General features: G+C 40.3%; 1 protein-coding gene across 1 annotated transcript in view; it reads right to left on the reverse strand.

Annotated features, from left to right (window-relative positions):
- Nucleotides 1-21,963, reverse strand: part of unc5db (unc-5 netrin receptor Db) — a 235,336-nt gene that overhangs the window by 22,753 nt on the left and 190,620 nt on the right. Inside the window, exons 13-14 of the mRNA XM_036598580.1 lie at nt 12,501-12,672; nt 8,258-8,485 (exon numbers count right to left, since the gene is read on the reverse strand). Of these exons, the coding sequence (XP_036454473.1) occupies nt 8,258-8,485; nt 12,501-12,672 (400 nt within the window). The remainder of the gene's footprint in view (nt 1-8,257; nt 8,486-12,500; nt 12,673-21,963) is intronic.

Raw genomic sequence — 21,963 nt, forward strand, 5'->3', positions numbered from 1 at the left:
ACATACTGTTTTACATGGCAAAGGCCACAGTTTATTGTTAAAATAAGATTTTTATTGGGAATATTAACTAAAAAGTCATGTTAAAACATGCTTTTAACTCACATTTGCCACATATTAATATACACATGAAGATAAAGTTATTATAATTATTTTTTTAATAAAATGGACAGCTACCAGGGTTGATGGAGATGGAACAGTGGTGACAGAAATAGCAGGGCTAATGGGACTTGTGAGAAAACGGTGACAGAGGATATAACGACTAATAGTCTTTATTTCACCTGTCTGAACATAAGGCACCATTATCTGCTGCAGAGAAGCAAAAGCTTTGACCTGAATAGTTCAGCAGTACCTCAGCAGTGGCTGCTTTTGCGTTTCAGGTATCGCAGCAGTTCTCTGTTTTCAGAGGTAGCTGAATGTCTTCTGTCATCTTTTCTAATACTTTTGTAACACTGTCAAATAACCAAACCTAACCCAAATGAACCTACATGAAACGTGAAGCGTCTTTTATAAACAGTGTGTGTGTGGGTTGTGTGTGTATTTATGTATATGTGTATTTATGGTAAGGGAAAATGTCTATCGATTAGTTGGAAACAGGGCTAACGGTCACAGGGTTGAGGTTTGCAGCTCAAGTCAGCAGTTATTCCACTTGTGCTGAAAGCTTTTAGACCATATCGTGCCCATGTGGTCATGGATCATCTATTTTATTATTATACTTAGAAATGCAATAAATGAATACTTTATCCAGAACAAGAAAACAATAAAAAATGGACAAAAATAATATAAAAAACTAGACTTTATTCCACCTTCACCAGATTCTAATGATGTCATTTTCTTGTGAGTCATCCTGAATTTATTAGTGTGAAGTTATTTTAAGTGGCAAAGATGCTTAAAGTAACAGGGCTGACTTATTTTCAAATACCAATATTTAATTAATTTCATTTCATAGAACAGGACAGTTTATTGCATTTAAAAGAGTAAATATTTTTTTATTAAACTGAAAATTATACCATAAAGTTTAAAAATCAAATGTAAGGACAATAATCAGTGATCATGAATGTAAATGATAAAGTAAGAAAAGTAAAAATAAAGTATTTTTGTTGACCTCAAATTGTGAAAGATCATGGCGTAACCATTAAAAAGTTTTGTTTATTTAAAAAAACATGGGTATTTAACTGTCAAACAGTTGTCTTTATAAAAGGGACGCAAATTGTCCTATTTTGGTAGAATGACCCGGGGAACAGTTCACTTACACTTATGCTGCCATACTGATATAACACATCGAGAATGGCTGTCACACTGAAATACTCATGGACATCTTTGAAAAAGACGTCGTCTAGAAGGCAGCATGTTGCTCCAAAAGTGTGTAAATATCTTTAATGGCGGTTTCACTGATGTGCAAGTTTACCCACTAATATGCTTTTGAACTTTGTGCTGGTAACAAATTGAACAATCTTTTTCTTATTTGGTCTGGAAAACACAATGTCCTTTATTTCCATAAACAATATGAAAGGTGGCCTCATCAGACCACAATACACATTTCAACTGTCCAGACAGTCAGTAGTGTTTCTGGACGTTGTCGACATACAGCACAGTACAGTCTTAACTTGCGTATGTCAATGTATCAGTATCAGAGTGAGGGTATATTTACAAAAAACACAAAGTTGATAAGGCGAAATATGAAATATCTTTTCTTTCTAATTTAAATTCAGGTCACAGGAGGTTTATAAATCACTGCTTTCTGTTTTTATATGTGTTTCTTTGGAAATGAGTTTTGTAATAGAGTTCTGAGAACTGAGCAACAGAAGGAAAGTGTACAAAGTGTGTTTATGAATCTGTAAAAACAATCAAAGTGATGTTGAATAAGTTTTTTTACTCTGTTTTCATCTACAGTGTTTGATCAGGTGAAATGTATTAATATATTATGAAGTCTGAAGATCAGTAGGGCACAGATTTCTTTCAATAACTTTTGCACATAATATAATCTCTTCTTGTACAATTTCTTTTAGCCACTCGGGGTCGGTCAGAGCAGCAAGATCAACATCACAGCGACTGTAGTCAAGGTAATACCTCATCATCTTCCAACAGAGAAAGTACAGGATCAGTATTGGAGTTATGGGATATTATAATGTGCTTGTAATATTCAAATTATGAAGCATTTCAGGAGCAATATAATGAATTAAGCATTTTCCAGAGCACTTTTACTGTTATTACACATTAAAATATTTTGCTCATTTTAGATGTTCATGATTATGTCCTTATTAGGCCTTCTCAGGTCAGTAGCTGCTAACAAAGGCTGTGTTCACACTTGGCAGTTTGGGTCTGATTAAAATAAAACCCTGGTGCTATTGCTCTGTTAGTGCAGTTCATTAGAACAAAAGTGACCACCAGGGAAGCGCTTTACTTCACAGATCAGTAATAAGTGCGTAATGACATGGTAACATCATAGTAACACGTTGTGCTAACCTGAAAAATTGCATACTAATTTTCTAGTGGTTACTAAACAAAAAGTCGGTTATTGTAGCCGTAACAAAAATACATTGGTAATAAGTGGGTAATAACATAGGTAATAAGTGAATAATAACATGGTAATATTACGGCAACAGATTGACTAATCTAAAAACTACACAATCATTTTCATTTCTGAGCCTTTTGCCCATTTTTGTGCTTCATAATAGATTAAAAGTATTTTAAAAAGCTGACATCAAAGAAACTGTACCAGAAGTACATCTGATCACATGCATTTATGTAAACAAGCTCATCAGAACAGATACTAGTTACAGGGCTAATATCAGGTCAGAAAGCAAATACTTTTACATATTTTCATAGATTTGATTTTCATAGATTTGATTTCTGTACTGCATAGTAATGTGACAACATGGCTTATGAAAAAGAAGGAAAATTAACCAACACACAAAGTTCTGAGGGTAAAATAAATAAACTAAGCCCAAAGCTCAACATGAAAGATCTATCAGAGTGCCTGTCCATTCCCCAACAGCACAAGAGCACAAAATGCTCATCATGAATAGCCTTTATTATTTTCATATATTTCTAATAATTTAATTTTTTTTTTCCTGTGGACAAATATTTTTAAAAGATATTCTAAAGTTTTTAAGGAGTTTTTCTTTCAGGAAGACCTCCCACTATTCCGCTAGACATACATAAAACCCTCAAGCTTACTTACTTAAAAAGATGGTTCTTCAAGGGTTCTTTAGTAAAGGCAGTGCTTCCATTTAGAACTCTGACTTCTGTATAGAACCATTTGCATGCTTAAATGCATGGTGAAACACTTGACAACCTTGATATTCTAGCAATAGAAGAACGCTTTTTGATGCCTTCTAAAAGGTTCTATGCATTTCACCTCGCAAAGAACCATTTAAGCATGAAATGGTTCTATATAGAACTCATGGTTCTCAATAGAACTACTCCCCTTACTAAAGAACCCTTAAAGAATCATAAAGTTGAGAAAGTTCAGTTCAGAAAGTTGGATATTATCTTAGTTACTGTTGCCAAATGTATGTCATAAAACCAGAACTAATATGCAGCACTGTATTATTTTCTGCTTTGGTCCAGACTAAAAGAATCAAGCTATAAATATCCACTATAAACGCACCCTAATTATCAAGCCAATAGCTGCTAAATATCCAGAGCACTTAATTAAGCAGTAAGTAGAGTGAATAAAACATTTTCCAGAGCGCTTTTATTTGTAGATTATATAGCATAATCTGGTGCGCAACCCTTTCTTTAGCACTGGGTAATGAGCCTCTTTTTCATTCCTATACAGGAGCAAAGCTAGAAATTTTAAAAATAGGGTGGCCAGGTATGATTTTTTTGGGTGTCACACTGCTTAAAAAAAGTGATGCATAGGTTTTTCTCTGTACATAACTAAATTTGTTCATCATTTCAACTTGAATAAAACATTGTCTCAATATATTTTCATGAGAAAATGGTGTAATTGAATCAAGTCAATTCAATGCGTCACTTTTTTCAGCATACACTTAAAAAAAACAAAAAAACAAACAAAACAACATTTCATGCAGACTGGCCATAGAAGTTATTATATCCAGGTTGCATTCACTACAGGTTATACATTAGTCTAATGACTGGACAGTTGGCCAGACAGCACTGTATAAGGTAACCAGTACCACTTTAAAATATAACTAACCTTACAAAGCGTTCATTATTGGTTTAAAATGAGTTTATTATGGTTATTTATTAGGTCATAAAGAACTTAAAATCTTACAACCCATACATAAAAAGGCCAGAGGGACCTGTTGTTTGCCTACTAGTGAACCCTCATTCATTTAAACATTAACCAATAACCATTAACAAACTAATTTTAAACCTTTCAGAAATGCTTTATAAGGGTAGTCTTATATTAAATTAGTCAGCATGATAAATGATTATAGATGACTGATTTTGATAGTTAGCTCAGCATCACAAAGTCTTCTTCATAATGTGGCTCACAGAGCAGCACTGCTGAAGGCCCCGGCGCACATTCACTCCTGGCCACTCCTGACCATCCCTTGGCTACACCTCTGTTCCTATCAATAATAAATCACCAATGAGCTCTAAATAAAGGCAAAAAAGGTGGTGGTCTTATTTGAACATGGGGTCTACCTACACTACTTACTCACAGAGCTGAATTAGGACCCTCATACTGTCTTAATAAAGCATTAGTTGAATATTCTTACGTCAATAAATTATGTGCGAAAGATAATATATAATATACAAGTAAAAATGTTCTGATTAAATAAGTCAGTTTACTCTCAGCTACTGGCTTGATAGGCAAAATTTCACCAACCATTTCACCAACCTTTCTTAACTTCTGCATAATTAAATGTTTTAGATGTAAACTAACTCATTCAGAGTAGTTTGATGTGAAATTGTTCAGTGACAACTCAGAAAGTTATTACATGAAATGGCTGAGACTCTGTTTCATTACAGTCTTGAGGAGGTTCAGGCTTGAGGTTTATATTTTAAAACACATTCATGGTGGAGGGGTACATGCAGGGCGTGGTGAGGCAAAGTAGTCCCTAAAGAAAACGTACTTCTCCAGATGTACCGCTTATTTACCATCATTAACATTATATATAAAAACTCAGAAGACAGGTGTAGGTTCACTGGTGGTTTTGGATGGTAAATAAGTGAGTTGGGAACATGGTGAACATGGTGATGTCTGGCTCCTATCACCACCACTGTAAAGAAACCAGTCAGTAATTTTCTCTACAATGAGCCATTTCTTCATCAAACCACTCTGAATGTCTGTTTACGTCTCGGCCACTGAGTTGTGCAGTGCTTTGCGGTAATTCTCCAGAAGTGTTATCATGATCTGCAGTGCTTGATCTTGTTATTTCTGTTGGTTTTGAGGTTTTATAAATCCTGTTTACAGCCATTTCCTGTTTTTCTGTCTTATCAGCCTGTAACACGGTTGACACTCAAGGCGCGCGAGACACGCGGGATGCTTTTCAAGCTCATATGATCATTGCGGTGGCGATGAGCATTGGCCTGCTGATAATGGTCCTGACCATTAGCGTCGTACATGTGAAGACCAGCGGATCAGGAGTGAGGAAACCGAGATAAAACGAGTGTTGTGTCTCCACTGAATGGTTCTTGTCATTACAGGCCAGGTCTTAGATATAACTTGGCTTGAGCCCCGTAAATTAAATTATATTGTAATGTGTGTGTATATAATTAAGTCGAAATAAATGTGTAACGTAATATATTTGCAACATCAATATATCAAGAAGTTATCATTCTTTACTTATTGTTAAAACGACCTTTTAGACATTAAGGTATATGTGGGATTAGTGTGGAGTTTTAAAAAATGTTTGCATTATCAAATCGCTAAGATAAAGTGTTCTAGAGAACCGTTCACACTTGTGGTGATAAGAACTGGACGTCTGAAGAGTTTGATGCCTCTAAAGTCACGTGTAGGTTCACTGGTGGTTTTGGATGGTAAGTAAAATGGCTATATTTGTGTTGTAGTCATGGTGACCCCTGGTTGTAAATAAAGTCATCTGCTAAACTCCCAGCTAATCTATTTAGGCTATTAATATTAGCATTATGGGCAGCATGGTGGCGCAGTGGGTAGCGCCGTCACCTCACAGCAAGAATGGCCTGGGTTCGGTTCTCCGGTTTCCTCCCGCAGTCCAAAAACATGCAGCCAGGCCAATTGGACACGCTAAAATTGCCCCTAGGTGTGAGTGACTGTGTATGTCTGTCTGTCTACCCTGCGATGGACTGGCGACCTGTCCAGGGTGTATCCTGCCTTCCGCCCAATGACAGCTGGGATAGGCTCCAGCACCCCACCGCGACCCAGAAGGATAAGCGGTTTAGATGATGTATGTATGTATTAGCATTATTATTTAAAACACTATGAACTATTTGTAAGAGGAGAATATGATGCCCAAGGTAGCTGACACGTGCAAGTTTTGCACAGGAATTAGGCCTGTTGCCATTAACAGATATTCATCTGTGTGCCAAAGTTTGAACACCTCTTGGTCAAATTAAGTTTTTTTTTTGTTTTGTAAGTGAAAATAAGTGGACATATCATCTATAGAGACACTTAAATATGCCTTTTTTTGCAAATGCACACTTTCGATTTGACATCTAGTATGTCGAACAGCAAATAAGCAGCAGTTGTGTATTGTAATGTGCAGAAGTGTGTTCTCTGTACGGACGTTTTAACCTATTTTCACTTAGGTAATCAACAAGTCATTTGACAAGGGACGCCCAAACGTATGGATCTAATATGCCAACACGGCTTATTTAGATGATTTGGAATTCATTGGTATTCATTTTAAGCCACATTTGCACATTTGACTGTACTATTCATTCAAATCACACATACTCGGTGGAACAGTGCAGGCAAGGACATCTCAAGGACAACTACTTCCAAACCCACCCCTTCTACAATCTCCCAGGATGCACTAGTGTCAGTGCTTCGTAATGCTCTGTACAGTACTGCTACTGTGCGCATATCTATTACATTTAACTTAAACCCTAAACCAAATATTAAATCTTAAAAAAGTCGAATTTTCCAAACTTTGTGCTTAAATAAATGGCCATTCAGAGTGGTTTGGTGGGAAATGGTACGTTCTAATTCTAGTTGTTCTTAGTGGTGGTGATAGGAACTAAACATCCACCTCTAAAAGCTCCCTCACAGAAGGCTATTACATGAATGCGCTGCCCAGGACACTTTTACAATAGTTTTGAGCAGATTTTGGCCTGAAACATATATTTAAAATATATGCAGGGTGTTGTGAGGCGAAATAGGTCCCAGAGTAAACTAGTTTTTTTGAGATTTACCTCCATTTTTAGGACTTACATTTAGAACATGAAGTCTGTTCCATAAGCCCCTGTTTTAAAATGACCCCTGTTTCCTATCCCAAACACTGCTAAGAAATCTGAGTCTTTGTTTCTCTACAAGCCACTCTGAATGACTTTGTTTGTATCTCAAACACTGAACTGAATTATGCAGATTTTCAGAAAAATCACTGGAAGTCACCTTGAACCTCAACTCAAAAACTAAATGTAACTCAATTTCTTGTCTGCACGTATCTGGATGTTAAAAAACTTTTTCCCCTTCCGTGTCCATGTGAGAATGCAAAAACAACTCGTATTACCATAACATCCCATAAAATTTGATGTCATACACTTTAAGAAGAATACTGTGAGCATGCACACTGTGCAAAATATAGAGCGTGCCGCCAAGCTAAAGCAGAGATTTTCTAACGGCATTTAACATTTCACACAGACTTCAGAGTCTGATTCCTGCCAGAAAATAAAAGCTTTAAAATGTGAAAGAAAAACTGCTGCATATGGTGGGGTTGTTCGAGTTGCCATGGCTGCACAACCGTCTCTGTAACATCCACACTCTCCTGATCAAGCAGAGAAACATTGGGGTATTTTTAATATTTACAGTCGAGGTGGCTCAGTTAAAACAACGCAGTACATGTGCAGTACATGATGACTCCTCCACACTACGGTTTAATGAAAAATTTAAACTAAATCCAATTTTAAACATTATCAACTCCCAAATCACCCCCAAAAATGCTGAGCACACATAAACAACCCTGCATGGGAGTGACCCAGCACATAATCTCCACTCTGTATGGGAGTGACCTGGCATATAAAAGTGTAGGTGGGTGCGGAATCATAGATCTTCTAAAAAATGCTAATACTTAAAACTACAAATGTATATGATACAGTAGGTGGGAAGTGGCTATGTTACTCAGCAACATCATGTCATGCTGACCTGAAAGGCATGAGGCGTGTCGTCTACGCAGTACACTCGTAGGCTGTAGTTCAGGGAAGAGGCCTCCAAGCTGCCGAACACGGCCACCTTCAGCCTTTTCCCAGCATGCTCGTTCAGCGGCTCCCCCACCAGGGCGTAGGAGCCTGGCTCGTCCAGCAGCAAGTGGCAGCTCTTAGGGTCCAGCAGGCAGTAGCAGGAAGTCGACTCATCCTCCACTGACATCACTTCCTGTGCAGGAGAGAGGACATCTGGATTAATTTTAATATACATCTGACAATATCTGTGATTTTAATCCAGTATGAATCTGCAGTGTGTGTAGTTTTTACAGTCTGACAGTAATAATTGTGGATTGATTTTAATCCAGTGTGAATCTGCAGTGTGTGTAGTTTTACAGTATGACAGTAATAATTGTGGAGTGATTTTAATCCAGTGTGAATCTGCAGTGTGTGTAGTTTTACAGTATGACAGTAATAATTGTGGAGTGATTTTAATCCAGTGTGAATCTGCAGTGTGTGTAGTTTTTACAGTCTGACAGTAATAATTGTGGAGTGATTTTAATCCAGTGTGAATCTGCAGTGTGTGTAGTTTTACAGTATGACAGTAATAATTGTGGAGTGATTTTAATCCAGTATGAATCTGCAGTGTGTGTAGTTTTACAGTCTGACAGTAATAATTGTGGAGTGATTTTAATCCAGTGTGAATCTGCAGTGTGTGTAGTTTTACAGTCTGACAGTAATAATTGTGGAGTGATTTTAATCCAGTGTGAATCTGCAGTGTGTGTAGTTTTACAGTCTGACAGTAATAATTGTGGAGTGATATTTAATCCAGTGTGAATCTGCAGTGTGTGTAGTTTTACAGTCTGACAGTAATAATTGTGGAGTGATTTTAATCCAGTGTGAATCTGCAGTGTGTGTAGTTTTTACAGTCTGACAGTAATAATTGTGGAGTGATTTTAATCCAGTGTGAATCTGCAGTGTGCAGTCAATCCACGCTTTGGGAATTCAAGGAAAATACACAAAGTCTTTATCTTGTACCAATTATTACTTTACAAAATTATAGTAATTAAGCTTTAAACAAAATAAAACCCACATATTAATAAATCTGCAAAATAAGATGACCAGCTGAGGTCTGGACCCCAAGTAGCTTTGCTATCTCTGCAACTGAGAAGATGCACAATGACCACTAATAACAGACATTATTTTGTTCAAAATGATACTGTTTCTAATGCATTCTTATAAGCTTCAATGTAGGCTTCATTGCAGCTGCCATAAGTTCGGCTATGTCATCTGGATCTGCTTTAATCCCACAGTGAAGCTGGATTTGATGTCCTCATGACAGACATGACTTGAAGCCCACCTCCTATTTAGCGCAGCTGCAGTAGTAGCAGGGTCATCTGGGTCCAAGAAACTGATCTAACACAACTATCAGAGCTGATGTATTATTTTCCGAATTGTATCGTCTGCATTGACTCCACAGCTCTACCTCTCAACCTGACCTTGTAGCAAAAGAGCCTTTGTGCAGAGCTGTCTTCATCCGTGTCGTCTTCTTATTCTCCCTTTTCTGCGTGAAGGAATCCTCTGGCTGCCAGTGGCAGCAGGATCCAAGCTCACTCCGCCGTGGAGAATCGCTCTACAATCACCAAGGTCACGTCTCTAATGGCTGACAAGGTTAGGTCAGTGACAAGCTGAGCAGGCATGTCGATATAATACAGCCCGCCTTTCACTTTAGCCTGTTTCTTAGTACGACTGGAGCTCTTCAAAGCAACATACATATCAAATGCAAAGACCTCGGCGGAGGAGCCAGCCTTTGTGATGGGATAAAAGCCGGACTGACTGGAGCACAGAGCGAAAAAAAGAGTATTAATATGAACTGAGGTCAAGCAGGAGCTGTTTACAGAGGTGAACTGACGCCGCTGTTGGTCTTTTCTGTTTAACCTGAGGAGCTCATTGATTTATCCTCACATGTTCTCATGCTGACGTTGACTTATCCACAAGAAACGTTACACCTCTCAGTGGTTAGAAGATGATGTGTTTAGCGCACTGAAAGTCGATTTCCTCTCGAAGCTGGAAAATCTTTCTTAGCGACTGCTGCTGTGGCAAAAGGGGATCAACATGACGTGCTGAATCAATTCCAGGTCCGAATTAAACAATGAAACTTGCCGAGAAATGAGCAATGGTAAGGTTTTAACCCATGTAAGCGTGTTGTGGTTAGATGAGTTATTTTTCTTCCGCAGCTCAATGAAGCTGAGAAATCCTGCTGAAAGTGCAGATCCATATCGTCTTTGTGTTTGTATGTGGAAGAGGGGATATTTTATGATTTGCAGGAAGAAAAATGATTCTGTAGGTTTTTGCCATGTTGTCTTTTTGACATCAAATCAGACAGAAAGCCAGCTCTGAACCTGCCAATAGAAAACGCATGTGGAATGTAAATTTAATTGATTACTTACAGCGCTGTGCAAAAGTCAGAGGCTGCCCTTCGTCGTCGCCATTAAGTACAACCTAGTCGTTTTTCAGCACCAGGTAAAAAAGCTGAAAACATTTTTAACAGAGAGGCCCCAACAACTAAATACATTATCAGATTTTTCAGTAATTAGTATGTCCAATCTTCTCCTTTATGATAGCGTCTGTTCTTTTTCAGGAGACCCGCTTTCAGTTTTTCATAGAAATCTGCAGACACACCTCCAAAGTTCAGTCTTAGAAGTTTGTTGCACTTTCTGCTTCTCATAATCCACATATTCTCACATTCAGTGATGTTCAGGTCTGGACTCAGGGTGGTCAGTCCAGTTGTTCAGCTTCTTTGTTTGTTGTTTCTGTCTCCTTTTCTCAGTGAGGCTTCTTGTCAGCTACACATCCTTTCAGACCCATAGCGCTGAGTTGTCTGTTCACAGTGGAAGGATGGCTGTGGATCGTTTCAGATCTGAAGTAAGAGTGGAGCTCGATTTTCTCCTCTCTCTCAAAGGTGGGAGCTCTAAGTGCTGTTTATCTGATGAGGACAGAGTTGGTGGTCTACCAGCTCCTGCAGGTGGTTGTTCGGAGTCCCCTTTTCTCTGTTGATTTTAAATATTTTTTATCTTCAATTTAAGAAAGTCAAATTTTTTCCCTTCCTTATGCAAGTGGATTATATCTAATTGCATGAAAATAAATAACTTGTACTTAAAAAAACTGGCAGTTTTGACTGGAAATTAAACAAAAGAAGCTTCTACTTTTGTATAATAAAAGTTTATGTCATCACGTTATTACATATAATAAGTGTAGTAAAAAGTCCAGACATCTTAACTCTCAGCTAGAGCCGCAGAGAGCAGAGAAATCTTCAGAGAGCCGCTAAAAATCACAGGCAATTAATATCACACTAAAGCGCGAGCGTGAAAAGCAATTTCTCTGTAAACAGGAGCGCGAGGCCTTGTTAAGCACAAGAGACATGCGTTCGATTTAGTGCTGACTGAGTGACCAGGTCAGGAGCGGTACCCTCGGTATGATTCTCTTTCCAATTGCCTCACGTCGCCGGTCATTTCAGCTTGTTTTTCGTCAGCGGAGCTGGATCGATACTGGCCGTGTCTGACTGTCCCTCTGGCCCCGCGGTCACCTCTGTCCGACAGCCCTGCGGCTTCCCGTGGCTCCTCTGCTACCGTGCACTGTAATTGTTTGGGATTTTTTTTGTTCTCAGTAGCATTTTCTCACCCGTCATGCCGCTTCCTCTCACCACCACGGGGCACCCTCAGATTCACACCAAAGACAGCCAGCAACAGCCGTAAGGCAGCAGCGATTGAAAACAGTCTAGCGTCGCGCATAATAAGGAAAGGTTCACAGCTAAGCTCTCTGAACGGCGGCAGCCTGGGAGTCAGAGAACTTGGCCGCGGACCAGCAGGTTGTGGGTTTTCATCCCTGCTGGTAAATTCCTGCTACTGCTATTGTGCCCTTGAGCAATGAACCTGAAGTTGCTCCTTGGGGTCTATCCTTCAGCCGGCATCTGTAAGAGACTCGGGTTTAACATTACATAATAACAACACTATCTCTATTACGCTGGACCTATCTGACAAGAAACAAGCTCTCTGCCTCATGAGCCACAGCTTTAAAAGATATTTTTCAAATTTTGTTTTAAAGATAACCTGAACCCTGGCTTGGGCAGAGAGCAACTGCACGAGAGAAAGGACGATAAATCAAAGACAGGCTCCATCCACGCTGATATGAATTTCAAATGCTGGCAAGGTCAAGAGAGGAGAGATGCGTTGCAGGCTCTACGCTACCTCCCACTTGTTGTCCTTGGTCTGTCTCTTGAGCTGAATGTTCCAGTTTTCTGCACTGACCTCGGCGCAGTGGGCTATCGTCATGGCAACAGGAGAGGACAGGCTGAGCCCCGGGGGGCCGTATGTGACCTCCGGACCCAGCAGGATCTCACACCTCTCTTCTGAGGGGGCACTGGCAGGGGATACGGAAAGACAGAAAGAAAAAGAAAGTTCCACATGAGTTTTGCAGCTCTTGCCAAACTTCAAACAATAATAAAGGAAAATAGGCTAACAGCACAGTGGTGGTGGGAGGTGTAGCGGTTACCGGTATGACGGCACAGCCGGCCGGGTGAGACACCGTTAAATATAAGCTTAAACTTAAACAATTCTTATAAATCTATTTCAGACAAAAAGTGGTAAGTGCACTGCTGAGTGCAGAGGGTCATTCGGCTTCTATACGGCCACAGGTTAACATGCTAAGCGAGTCTATTGTGTGCCTCTTGCATGACGCATCACAAAGACGCTCCATTTTGCTGTCCGCATGGTGTTGGCAGAGATTACGATATGGGGAAACAATTCAGACCCTTTTGTTTTTGCCATTTAATATAATTCCACTGCATTTATCCACTTCTACACTTTTACACCCATGTCTTTTGACTTTGTACTTACAAATACGAACCAAAAAAAGTTTGTATTTATTAGCATAAACAAAGATATATTTAAAAAAAAATGAAATTGAAATGAAAAATTCTGACGCTACATTAAATTATACATAAATATAAAGGTTGCAGATAAAAATAAATCAAGCTTATCCCAAGAACACCACAACCACAGTGAAGTACAAAGGTGGGAGCATCATGACAAGGACTGATTCTTTGCAAATAATACTGAGACATTGAACATAATCGAAGGAAACATGAATGGAGTGACATTACAATAGATGTTAAAAGAGAATTTAATCCCAGTGGCCTAAAACCTCAATCTGGGGAGAAGACAGACAGATCAACAAGACAATGACCCCAAACATACAGCCAAAAGACCAGCTTCTAGAAAAGGTGAAGGCGCTTCCATGGACTAGGCAGGGTTCCCCCCTGTTATCCAACAGAGGGACACTTACAACATTGAACTAAAGACGAATTGGAGGCCAAAACTGAACCACAATGCAGCAAAAAGCTATTTACTTCTTACTGTGGACGTCTTCGAGCTGGGATTCCCAACGGCTTTGCAACAAAGTAGAAAATTAGAACGAAGTGGGAAAATAATGACAATCAGGAGGAGATGCTGAAGGAGAGAATGACCACTAGTTCTGTAAAAGGAAATGAAGCTACTGCAGTGTGTGGTAGTATTTGCATAATTAAGCAAACATGGTAACACGTCAGTATAGTGGGACATTATAAGGCTCTCATAATGCTCTTTTCAAGTCTTGACAAACCAGTAGTTGACAATTAACTAAATGCCTGGATGCTTATACCACATTATTAAGCATATGGTGATTATGGTATTTTCCAGAGCTCTTTTAATGCTCTGATTAGGTCAAGCCAGTGTTTCAACCATCATTTGTTTCCAAGAGCCAAAATGCACAATAGATCTAAAATAGACTAATAGCCAAATATGAATTACTAAATTGTTAATTTAATATTTTATTACTAAATTGATAATAATACACGTGGACCAAACTACAGCAAAATGTAATTTTTTTTTTTTTTTTGACGTATTTTCAAAAAGTCTTAATAAAAGCATTACAAGCACTCTGGAAAATGCATAATTCATCCTAGTCACTGTTAACTTTACCAACTACTGGCCTGTTTAGAGCATTACAAGATCATTATAGTGCCCCACTATATTGAAGTCTGACACTTTTTTCTTAAGACTTTTTCATTCGAAAAGTACAGGGAGAATCACTCGAAAGAGGCCCCGAATATTCTGTTGTAACTCCCGTTAGGATGAAACAATCTGAACCAAAAAAATGTGCTACATACCTTGACGTATGTGTAATCGATTGCATTACATGCGATGCTGGAAGTGAGTTTTCTGCCAGACACATGAAGGGTCTTCACCCAGACGTTGCAAACGGAGGTTAAATGTCGCGACGGCTAACTCATCGCTCCGACGCAGGGGCATCCTGGCTTGTTCGAAGCTCCATATACTGAGGAGCACATTGCACATTGTTTCGTTGAGATTGCTTTGTCCTAGAGAGAGTTATTACAGAATATTCGGGGCCTCTTTCGAGTGAATCTCCCTGTAGAAGCTGTTTCAGTTCAGCACTTTGTTTCTACGCTTGTGTTAACACTCATCTTAGGAGCCAATTTCAAACCAGGCAGCTCATCTTGCTCAATTAAAAAAAAAAACAGGCAACGCAAACACATTGCACAAATCAAATGTGCACCACCAGAACTATTTTGTGCAAACAGACCACACAAGCCTGCCTGAACAATTACCCCAACTGCCAAGTTAGCAGTATCAAAAATCATTAAAGGCAGAGCATTTTGCAGAGAGGCCCATAATCCTGCGAGAAAGCTGCCGATTCTCAGAGGGCACCTGAGAGCAAGTTGTTTACCGGCTGCTGCATATTCATAAGGCTTTGCTTATAATTTTCAGGCTATTATCGCCGCCTTCCATCTTTTCCTTGCGACGGCGCGGCATGAAATAAAGCCCATTAACGAGGGAAGAGCTAACGAAGGCTCCCGCCTGTCATGGAAATTCAGGACAGAGGAAAACAAGAAGACCTCCTGGTGTTCTTCGTTCCAGCAACCTCCGTAGAGCCACAAGTGAGAACAAGAGTCCCAGCAAATTGGGTTTCATTACAAGGGGTTGAGGATGCGTTGATCGGGCCAAGTTTCCGAAGGGACACTTCTGCAGTTAGCCGCAAATGGGTTGCCAAGCAATTACACAACTTCAGATCTTCTTAGTTGGTCTGTATTGACTCTTGTTATTAGGAAACTAGTTCGCTTGACAAGTCCTTCATATATGGAACACTTGAAGCGGAGCGTAAACATCGCAAGTGCCCCACATTGTTCAAAGAGACTTTTGTGCTTGTTCACGTGCTTCATCTTCAAACACGTGCTGGGTGTCTTTATCTTCCCAAAGAAACCATCAGTGTTGCAGGTGTTTTGAGTCTGTAACGTGACTTAGTCTTCACTCTGGTGAATCAGAAAGAGCTTCTGCACCTCAATGGCACTTCAAATGTCCCGACTCGATGCGTCCGCCATCGCTTTAATGATGCGGTAAGGACTCGAGAAGCCGAGGGGAGCCTGTCAACGAGCCGGGAGGAAAATCTATTCGAAAGACCTTGCATAATATTTCTCAAGAGTGAAGCACTCAGGAAGGAACTGTCGCTCAACACCCACAAAAGTTCAGCCACGATAAACAGAGGCTTGAGTCATAATTTCTTCCTCAATTAACGTTTCAACACTGAAAGCGACTCAGGTTCATGAGTCATCCCGAAGGTCTTACACGGCCGCGTTCCGTTTCTTAATATCCAGATGACAATTTGTAAAAGCTGGGCACTGATTACCTGGGTCTGGAGTGGCGTAACACCTGCGAGACAGTATCTAAAACATCTGAGCGTTTTTTTTTCTTTCTTTCTTTCCCCTTCCTTATAATTCCACTCCACATCATCGAGGGTCTCACGCTAGCACTACCCCGGGCTGTAATGAGGCACATTATTCAAAGTGACTGATGATTCATCCCCGCGAGACAGGCAGCCTGGCTCCGTGGCATTCTGGGACTCCGTAGGAGACACCAGACTTAACGAGAAATGAACAGGATCCATTAGCGGCCGCGCTACTTCTTATGGGGTCTTGTTTTAATGGATATCTGATAGAGTGGAGACGTGGGTTGTAATACCGCGACAACCTCTTTCAGACCTAATACATATGTTTAACAGTTGTATAATTAATGGCTTGACTTGACGACTTTGTAAAGTCGGTAACACTTCGCTTGAACCCTGCTGCATAACATTGACATACTCATGCCATAAACATCACCCAGCAGATGCCGTTTCAGCTAAGAAGTATAAGGTTCTGTCTGCATTCGGTGCAGCTTTGAGGTATTAAAGATCAGGGATTTCACTTTCAAGATAGCAAAACTCTGAACGTTAAAATCCTAGGATATTTAGAAACCTTTTCCAGAACGGACCAAACGCGAACCTTTTCATTCTAAGAGCTCTCTGTAAAGTTCTATCTGCAAATGAACCCACATGGGAATGAAAACATCACCACATGGTTCAAGATCCAAACTCTATTATCATAGATTAATTAAAATGCATGAAATATAAGCAAACAAAAAAGCTATTTCAGTGTAATACAATGTTTACATTAAATCTATTTTCAGAAATTTGAATGGGTTTCATGAGCCACATCCACATCATGAGCATGTTGATTAAAACACAGTCTAAAGGTTTACACCAGGGTTTCTCCACCACTGGGCTGTGGCCCACGAGTTGGCCTTGAAACACCGTCTGGTGGTCCCCAGGCCAATACTGAGGAGGTGCCAGGTGCCAGGGGGGTCCGTTCTGGGCCTGAGATGGCAGTTTGCCATAAAATAAGAATTGAGTTAACAATAAAAAGGTATAAAACGTTTCCAAATGGAGAACAACATTAATATGAGGCCTGCGAAATCAGGCAAACGATGTTTTAGTTTTGTCCACCTGCAACGCTACAAAATGACATTCCACTTTATTTGATCCATTCTGTTAGTATTTTAATGTTCACTGTTGCATGTTACATTTTGCAGGAGTGGATACACTCTGCTTAAAATTTCCCAAAAATGAAGTTAAGTAAAAAGGCTGAGTTTTGTTTTCTTGTTGGCCTTAGTGACAAACAAGTGGGCCTTGAGGTGGAAAAGGTTGAGAACCCCAGGTTTAGACTTTTTTAACATATCTGGACATACAGATATCCAGTCTTAGCTCCTTAAACCTTCAGGCATACTGCATACTGAGGCTTATTATTCAGTAACTACAGGGACTTCAATGCAAACTGGCTGAGATGTTCTTGGGTTATAGAAGTGTGTAATAGAAGTGGGCATTTCAGGGATTAAACAATGTTGACAGATAGAAGTGATGTAACTTAACAAGTGACACCTAAAATTAACATCTGTGTCATCCTACAGAATTGCAATATTCTTATGTGAAAAAAGAAGGACATCCCTACAAATATCTCTACTTCAAATGTGTCAAATTGAAATCAGGGGCACCCAGTCAGGTGCTAATGATTAGAACATGGTTAGGGAACATCTTGGAGGAACCTGTCTTACTTAAACCTCAGGTATCGTGTCTGGTCTGCTCTTTGTTATTGGAGTGTATGGTATCATTATGTCTAGATCAAACGAGCTCTCTGAGGCCTCCAGAAAGAAGGTTGTAGATGCCTATAAGTCTGGAAAGAGGTTTAAGAAGCTTTGCAAAATACTGGAAATCAATCATTCTTTTGTGAAGACCACCAGCACCTTGTCTGGCCAGGCCGTCCCAGCAAATTAAAAGCAAAGCAGGCCATAAGATGCTAAAAGACGTCTCAAAAAACCATAGGTAGCTCTTGCCACTGTTGATGTCAAACTGCAGGCATCTATCACCAATGTGCACCATGGATATCTAAAGTTTGCTAATGACCGCTACTGAATATCTAGGCAAGGACCTGGACCCCTGGAACAATATGCTATGGACTGACTGGTCAAAGACATAGTTGTTTGGCCACAGTACCAGAAGCCAGAAGCATCTATCATGGCAATTACCAATAATAGTTAACATGATACTGTTATATTTCTTAACAAAGTCTGTCATGATAGCTATGACATATTAATGACATGGTTATGATAGTGCTATGTAGCAAGGTCAAATAAAGTGTTGCCATAAACTCCTTGAAAATTATCTGCAATGATCAGCGTTTGCTTGCCGCTCTCTGCAAAAAACAAACAAATGAGCGAGTAAATAAATAAAGAATAAAACGCTGACACAGGACAAAAGCTTTGAAGCTTTCATTGTTTCTGATGGGCTTAAAATATCCATGTGCATTTCAAGGGAATTCAAAAACACCTGGAGACCTTTCGGGGTGGATGCTGTGGTCGATTGTGTTTGGAGTTTTTAACGGATTTCTATTATGCTTTGGAGGGGGAAAGCGTTCAATGCGAACTATCTGGCTGAGTGAGAGGAAAATTCAATTCTCCGCTGGTCTCTCCTGGCCAAGGAGGGGGCTGAGTGACAGCTCAGCGGATGACAGTTTCAGAAGGGCCCAAGAGGGGAAGCGAGGCACGGCAGGAGAGAGGAGAATCGGTTTAAAAGCAGAAACCGGGACGGATTGAGTATCTGAAGAGCTATTCATATCCCAATCCGTGCACAGCCCTGTTCCTGCAAGCACCTTATTTCTTCTTGTTATATGCTGTAATACATAGCATCAATGGGTGTGTTACATAAGGCATGAAAAAAGGCTAAAGTACATGCCTTTAACATGTCTATTTATGTCATCATAGAATAGCTTTGGTTGCAGAGGCTAAGCTTTCTGTATAGACATTACTGCAGCGTTAAGTCTCTCAACCCTGAGCGTCGGCCTGATCGAAAGCTCCTTCTATGTCTGTGTGCACAATGACTCGGAACACCCTCATTTTGCGCCAGGCCGCTGTAATTGCTTCTCATCGTCTCCTTGTTTCTTTTTAAAGCTCTATATGCAGTGAGCAATGACAGCCAAGCATGCCAGCTCTCCTTCAGGTTCGGTGGAGGGAGCAGCCAGAGATGAGTGGATGGCATCACAGGGATGTTATCCAGTCCGGGATCGAGGACCTTCCTGTTCAAGAAGGAAAGTTTTCTGAAAAAGGAGCCAAGGCCATGATTCCTGCCACAATTCGGACAGGTTTAAATTTGCATGATAGAGGTCTGCTACCTGACCCAAACCTGACAGTGCTTCACAAAATATCAGCTTTCGGGCCAAAATCAGTGATAGTAGTTCAGCTTGAATCGACATTGCAGTAATGTAATAACAAAACCAGGAAACAGAAAACGACCTCCTTTTTTTTGTGACCTGAAGACAAGCCTAGTAGCTAAAACGGAGCTTCTGAAATCCACAACATTTTTGTCGTTTAGCCGAACGACAAGGAGACGAACACGAGATATCTCCAATGTACCTTTCACAAGGCAACGCATGTTCTGTCTTGTTGGGCTGCATTTGTTAAGTTGAATGAACCTATTTTACTAGCCCAGTGCTAGTTTATGTACCATTTAGCCACACATGTTGTTACTGTTCAGAAGTGTGGCTGATGTAAATGCCCACGTGGCGATGATTTGATTTGGGCAATTTGGGGTAATTTGGGGAAATTACACACTTCCTTTGTCCCATACGAATTGGCCAGATTACATTACTGGACATCCTCTGGTAAAACTAATCCAGCTCCAATAGGGCTTTTTTTAGAATGGCGACAAACTGAGTGTGAAATTTCAAAACCAATCCAGCGCCTTGTGAAGACGGAGCTCAAAGGAGGGGGTGATGGTTTGCTCAATAACAACAAACTCCTCTTAAGTGAACAGATGTGAGCTGCATGCGCGGAGAACATATTACATGCAGTAAAGTTAAACATCACCTCTTGCCAAGGAAAACAGTCCTGTTAGCTATAGATAGCATTTCGCTAGCTTGCTTGTTTGCTTGTGCTTGCTTGTTTTGCCATTGAATTCTAGATGTATATTAACACCGATCAGGCATAACATTATGACCATGATGTGTTAGTGTGTGTTGTGCTGGTACGAGTGGATCAGACACAGCAGTGCTGCTGGAGTTTCAAACACCTCAGTGTAACTGCTGGACTGAAAATAGTCCACCAACCAAAAATATCCAGCCAACAGCGTCCTGTGGGCGGCGTCCTGTGACCACTGATAAAGGATTAGAGGGTGACCAACATAAACTGTTCAGCAGCAGATGAGCTATCATCTCTGACTTTACATCTACAAGGTGGACTGACAAGATAGGAGTGTCTAATAGAGTGGACAGTGAGTGGACACAGTGTTTAAAACTCCAGCAGCACTGCTGTGTCTGATCCACTCGTACCAGCACATCACACACTAACACACCACCACCACATCAGTGTTACTGCAGTGCTGAGAATGATCCACCACCCAAATAGTACCTGCTCTGTGAGGGTCCATGGGGGTCCTGACCACTGAAGAACAGGGTAAAAGGGGGCTAATGAAGTATGCAGAAAAACAGATGGACTACAGTCTGTAACTGTAGAACTACAAAGTGCACCTATATAGTAAGTGGAGCTGATAAAATGGACAATGAGTGTAGAAACAAGGAGGTGGTCATAATGTTATGCCTGATCAGTGTATATAGGGTGAATATAAGGTGAGTTTAAGGGGGACGCACTCTTTTGAAGTAGTCCAGCTCAAAAAGTTTAACAAGTTGTCCCCAGACGTCTTCTCACTCCAAGATCGCATCTGGCTCTACAAGATGATGATTGGAAAAGTTCCAGAATTTAAGGACTGGGTGAAAGTGCCCCTTAATAAACCACGGATGATGAGAGGGATGTGTTGGGTTGGTGAAAGATCACAGCAGAGCTTCCCTCTTGCTTGTTAAGCTCGCCTGAAGTCTGTTAAGCATTTCTGCAGTAGCAGGAAGAACTTTAGCTTAGCAGGGTGGATGCTCAGGTACAATCAGCAATTCCTCAAAAATACTGATAATAAATACTGTTAGTGTATTACAGACGTGACTTTCTGTTGATCAACTCAAGCTCTTAGTAACAAAGTAAGGCACTGAAAAAACGTGTCAGATGATTAAAGCAAGCAGGTTCAGGTTGGGTTCAGGTTTCAAATTTGGCAGCAGTCAGGCCGGGTCTCAAACACACCCGTGTGGTCGTCTTGTTATTTTATTTCCGTCCAGATTGGCCATGTCAGTGTTTTCCTCCCTGCTCCCCTGAGAAAACCACAGGCCAAATTACCTACTGTTTTTCACAGAACTCAGCAGCGGTCTGATTTAGTCCTGTCCGATTTTCCAGGCAGATGTCACCTCACGTTTTTAGTGTGGGTTTCCATATTAAACATGTCCCGAATCACAAAACGATGGATGTTCTGGAAGAGTCTCTCAACCATTTAATTGGTCTCGATCTTCAACTCCATTTTCAGAGATAGCATTAGCAGGAAAAGAAATGAAAAAGGCATAAGAGTGGCAACCCGCAGCGTGATTAAAGAAGCAATTATAATGGCAGTAACAAGCATATTAACATGGGCCCAACATCATCAAATTCTAGTTTTCTAGAAATAATGGCCACCGTCATATGACCACGTATGACATTCGTCGAAAATACAACCCACTAAAAACTTGCTTGTGCTTTTATCGCCATCCGAATGTGAAAGTTTTATCACTGAGGAGACGTAAAAAGTGATGAGCTAATCCAACTGGAATAGGGCTATACACGCCTCAACCTAGCTTTTCATACAATGAGACAAGAGCCAATGCAAAGTAAAGCATCCCACTCCGCTGGCTCCTGCCACCTGTTTGCATTAAGCACAAAA

The sequence above is a fragment of the Colossoma macropomum genome, unplaced genomic scaffold (assembly GCF_904425465.1).
Source record: "Colossoma macropomum unplaced genomic scaffold, Colossoma_macropomum, whole genome shotgun sequence".
NCBI classification, from domain to species: Eukaryota; Metazoa; Chordata; class Actinopteri; order Characiformes; family Serrasalmidae; genus Colossoma; species Colossoma macropomum.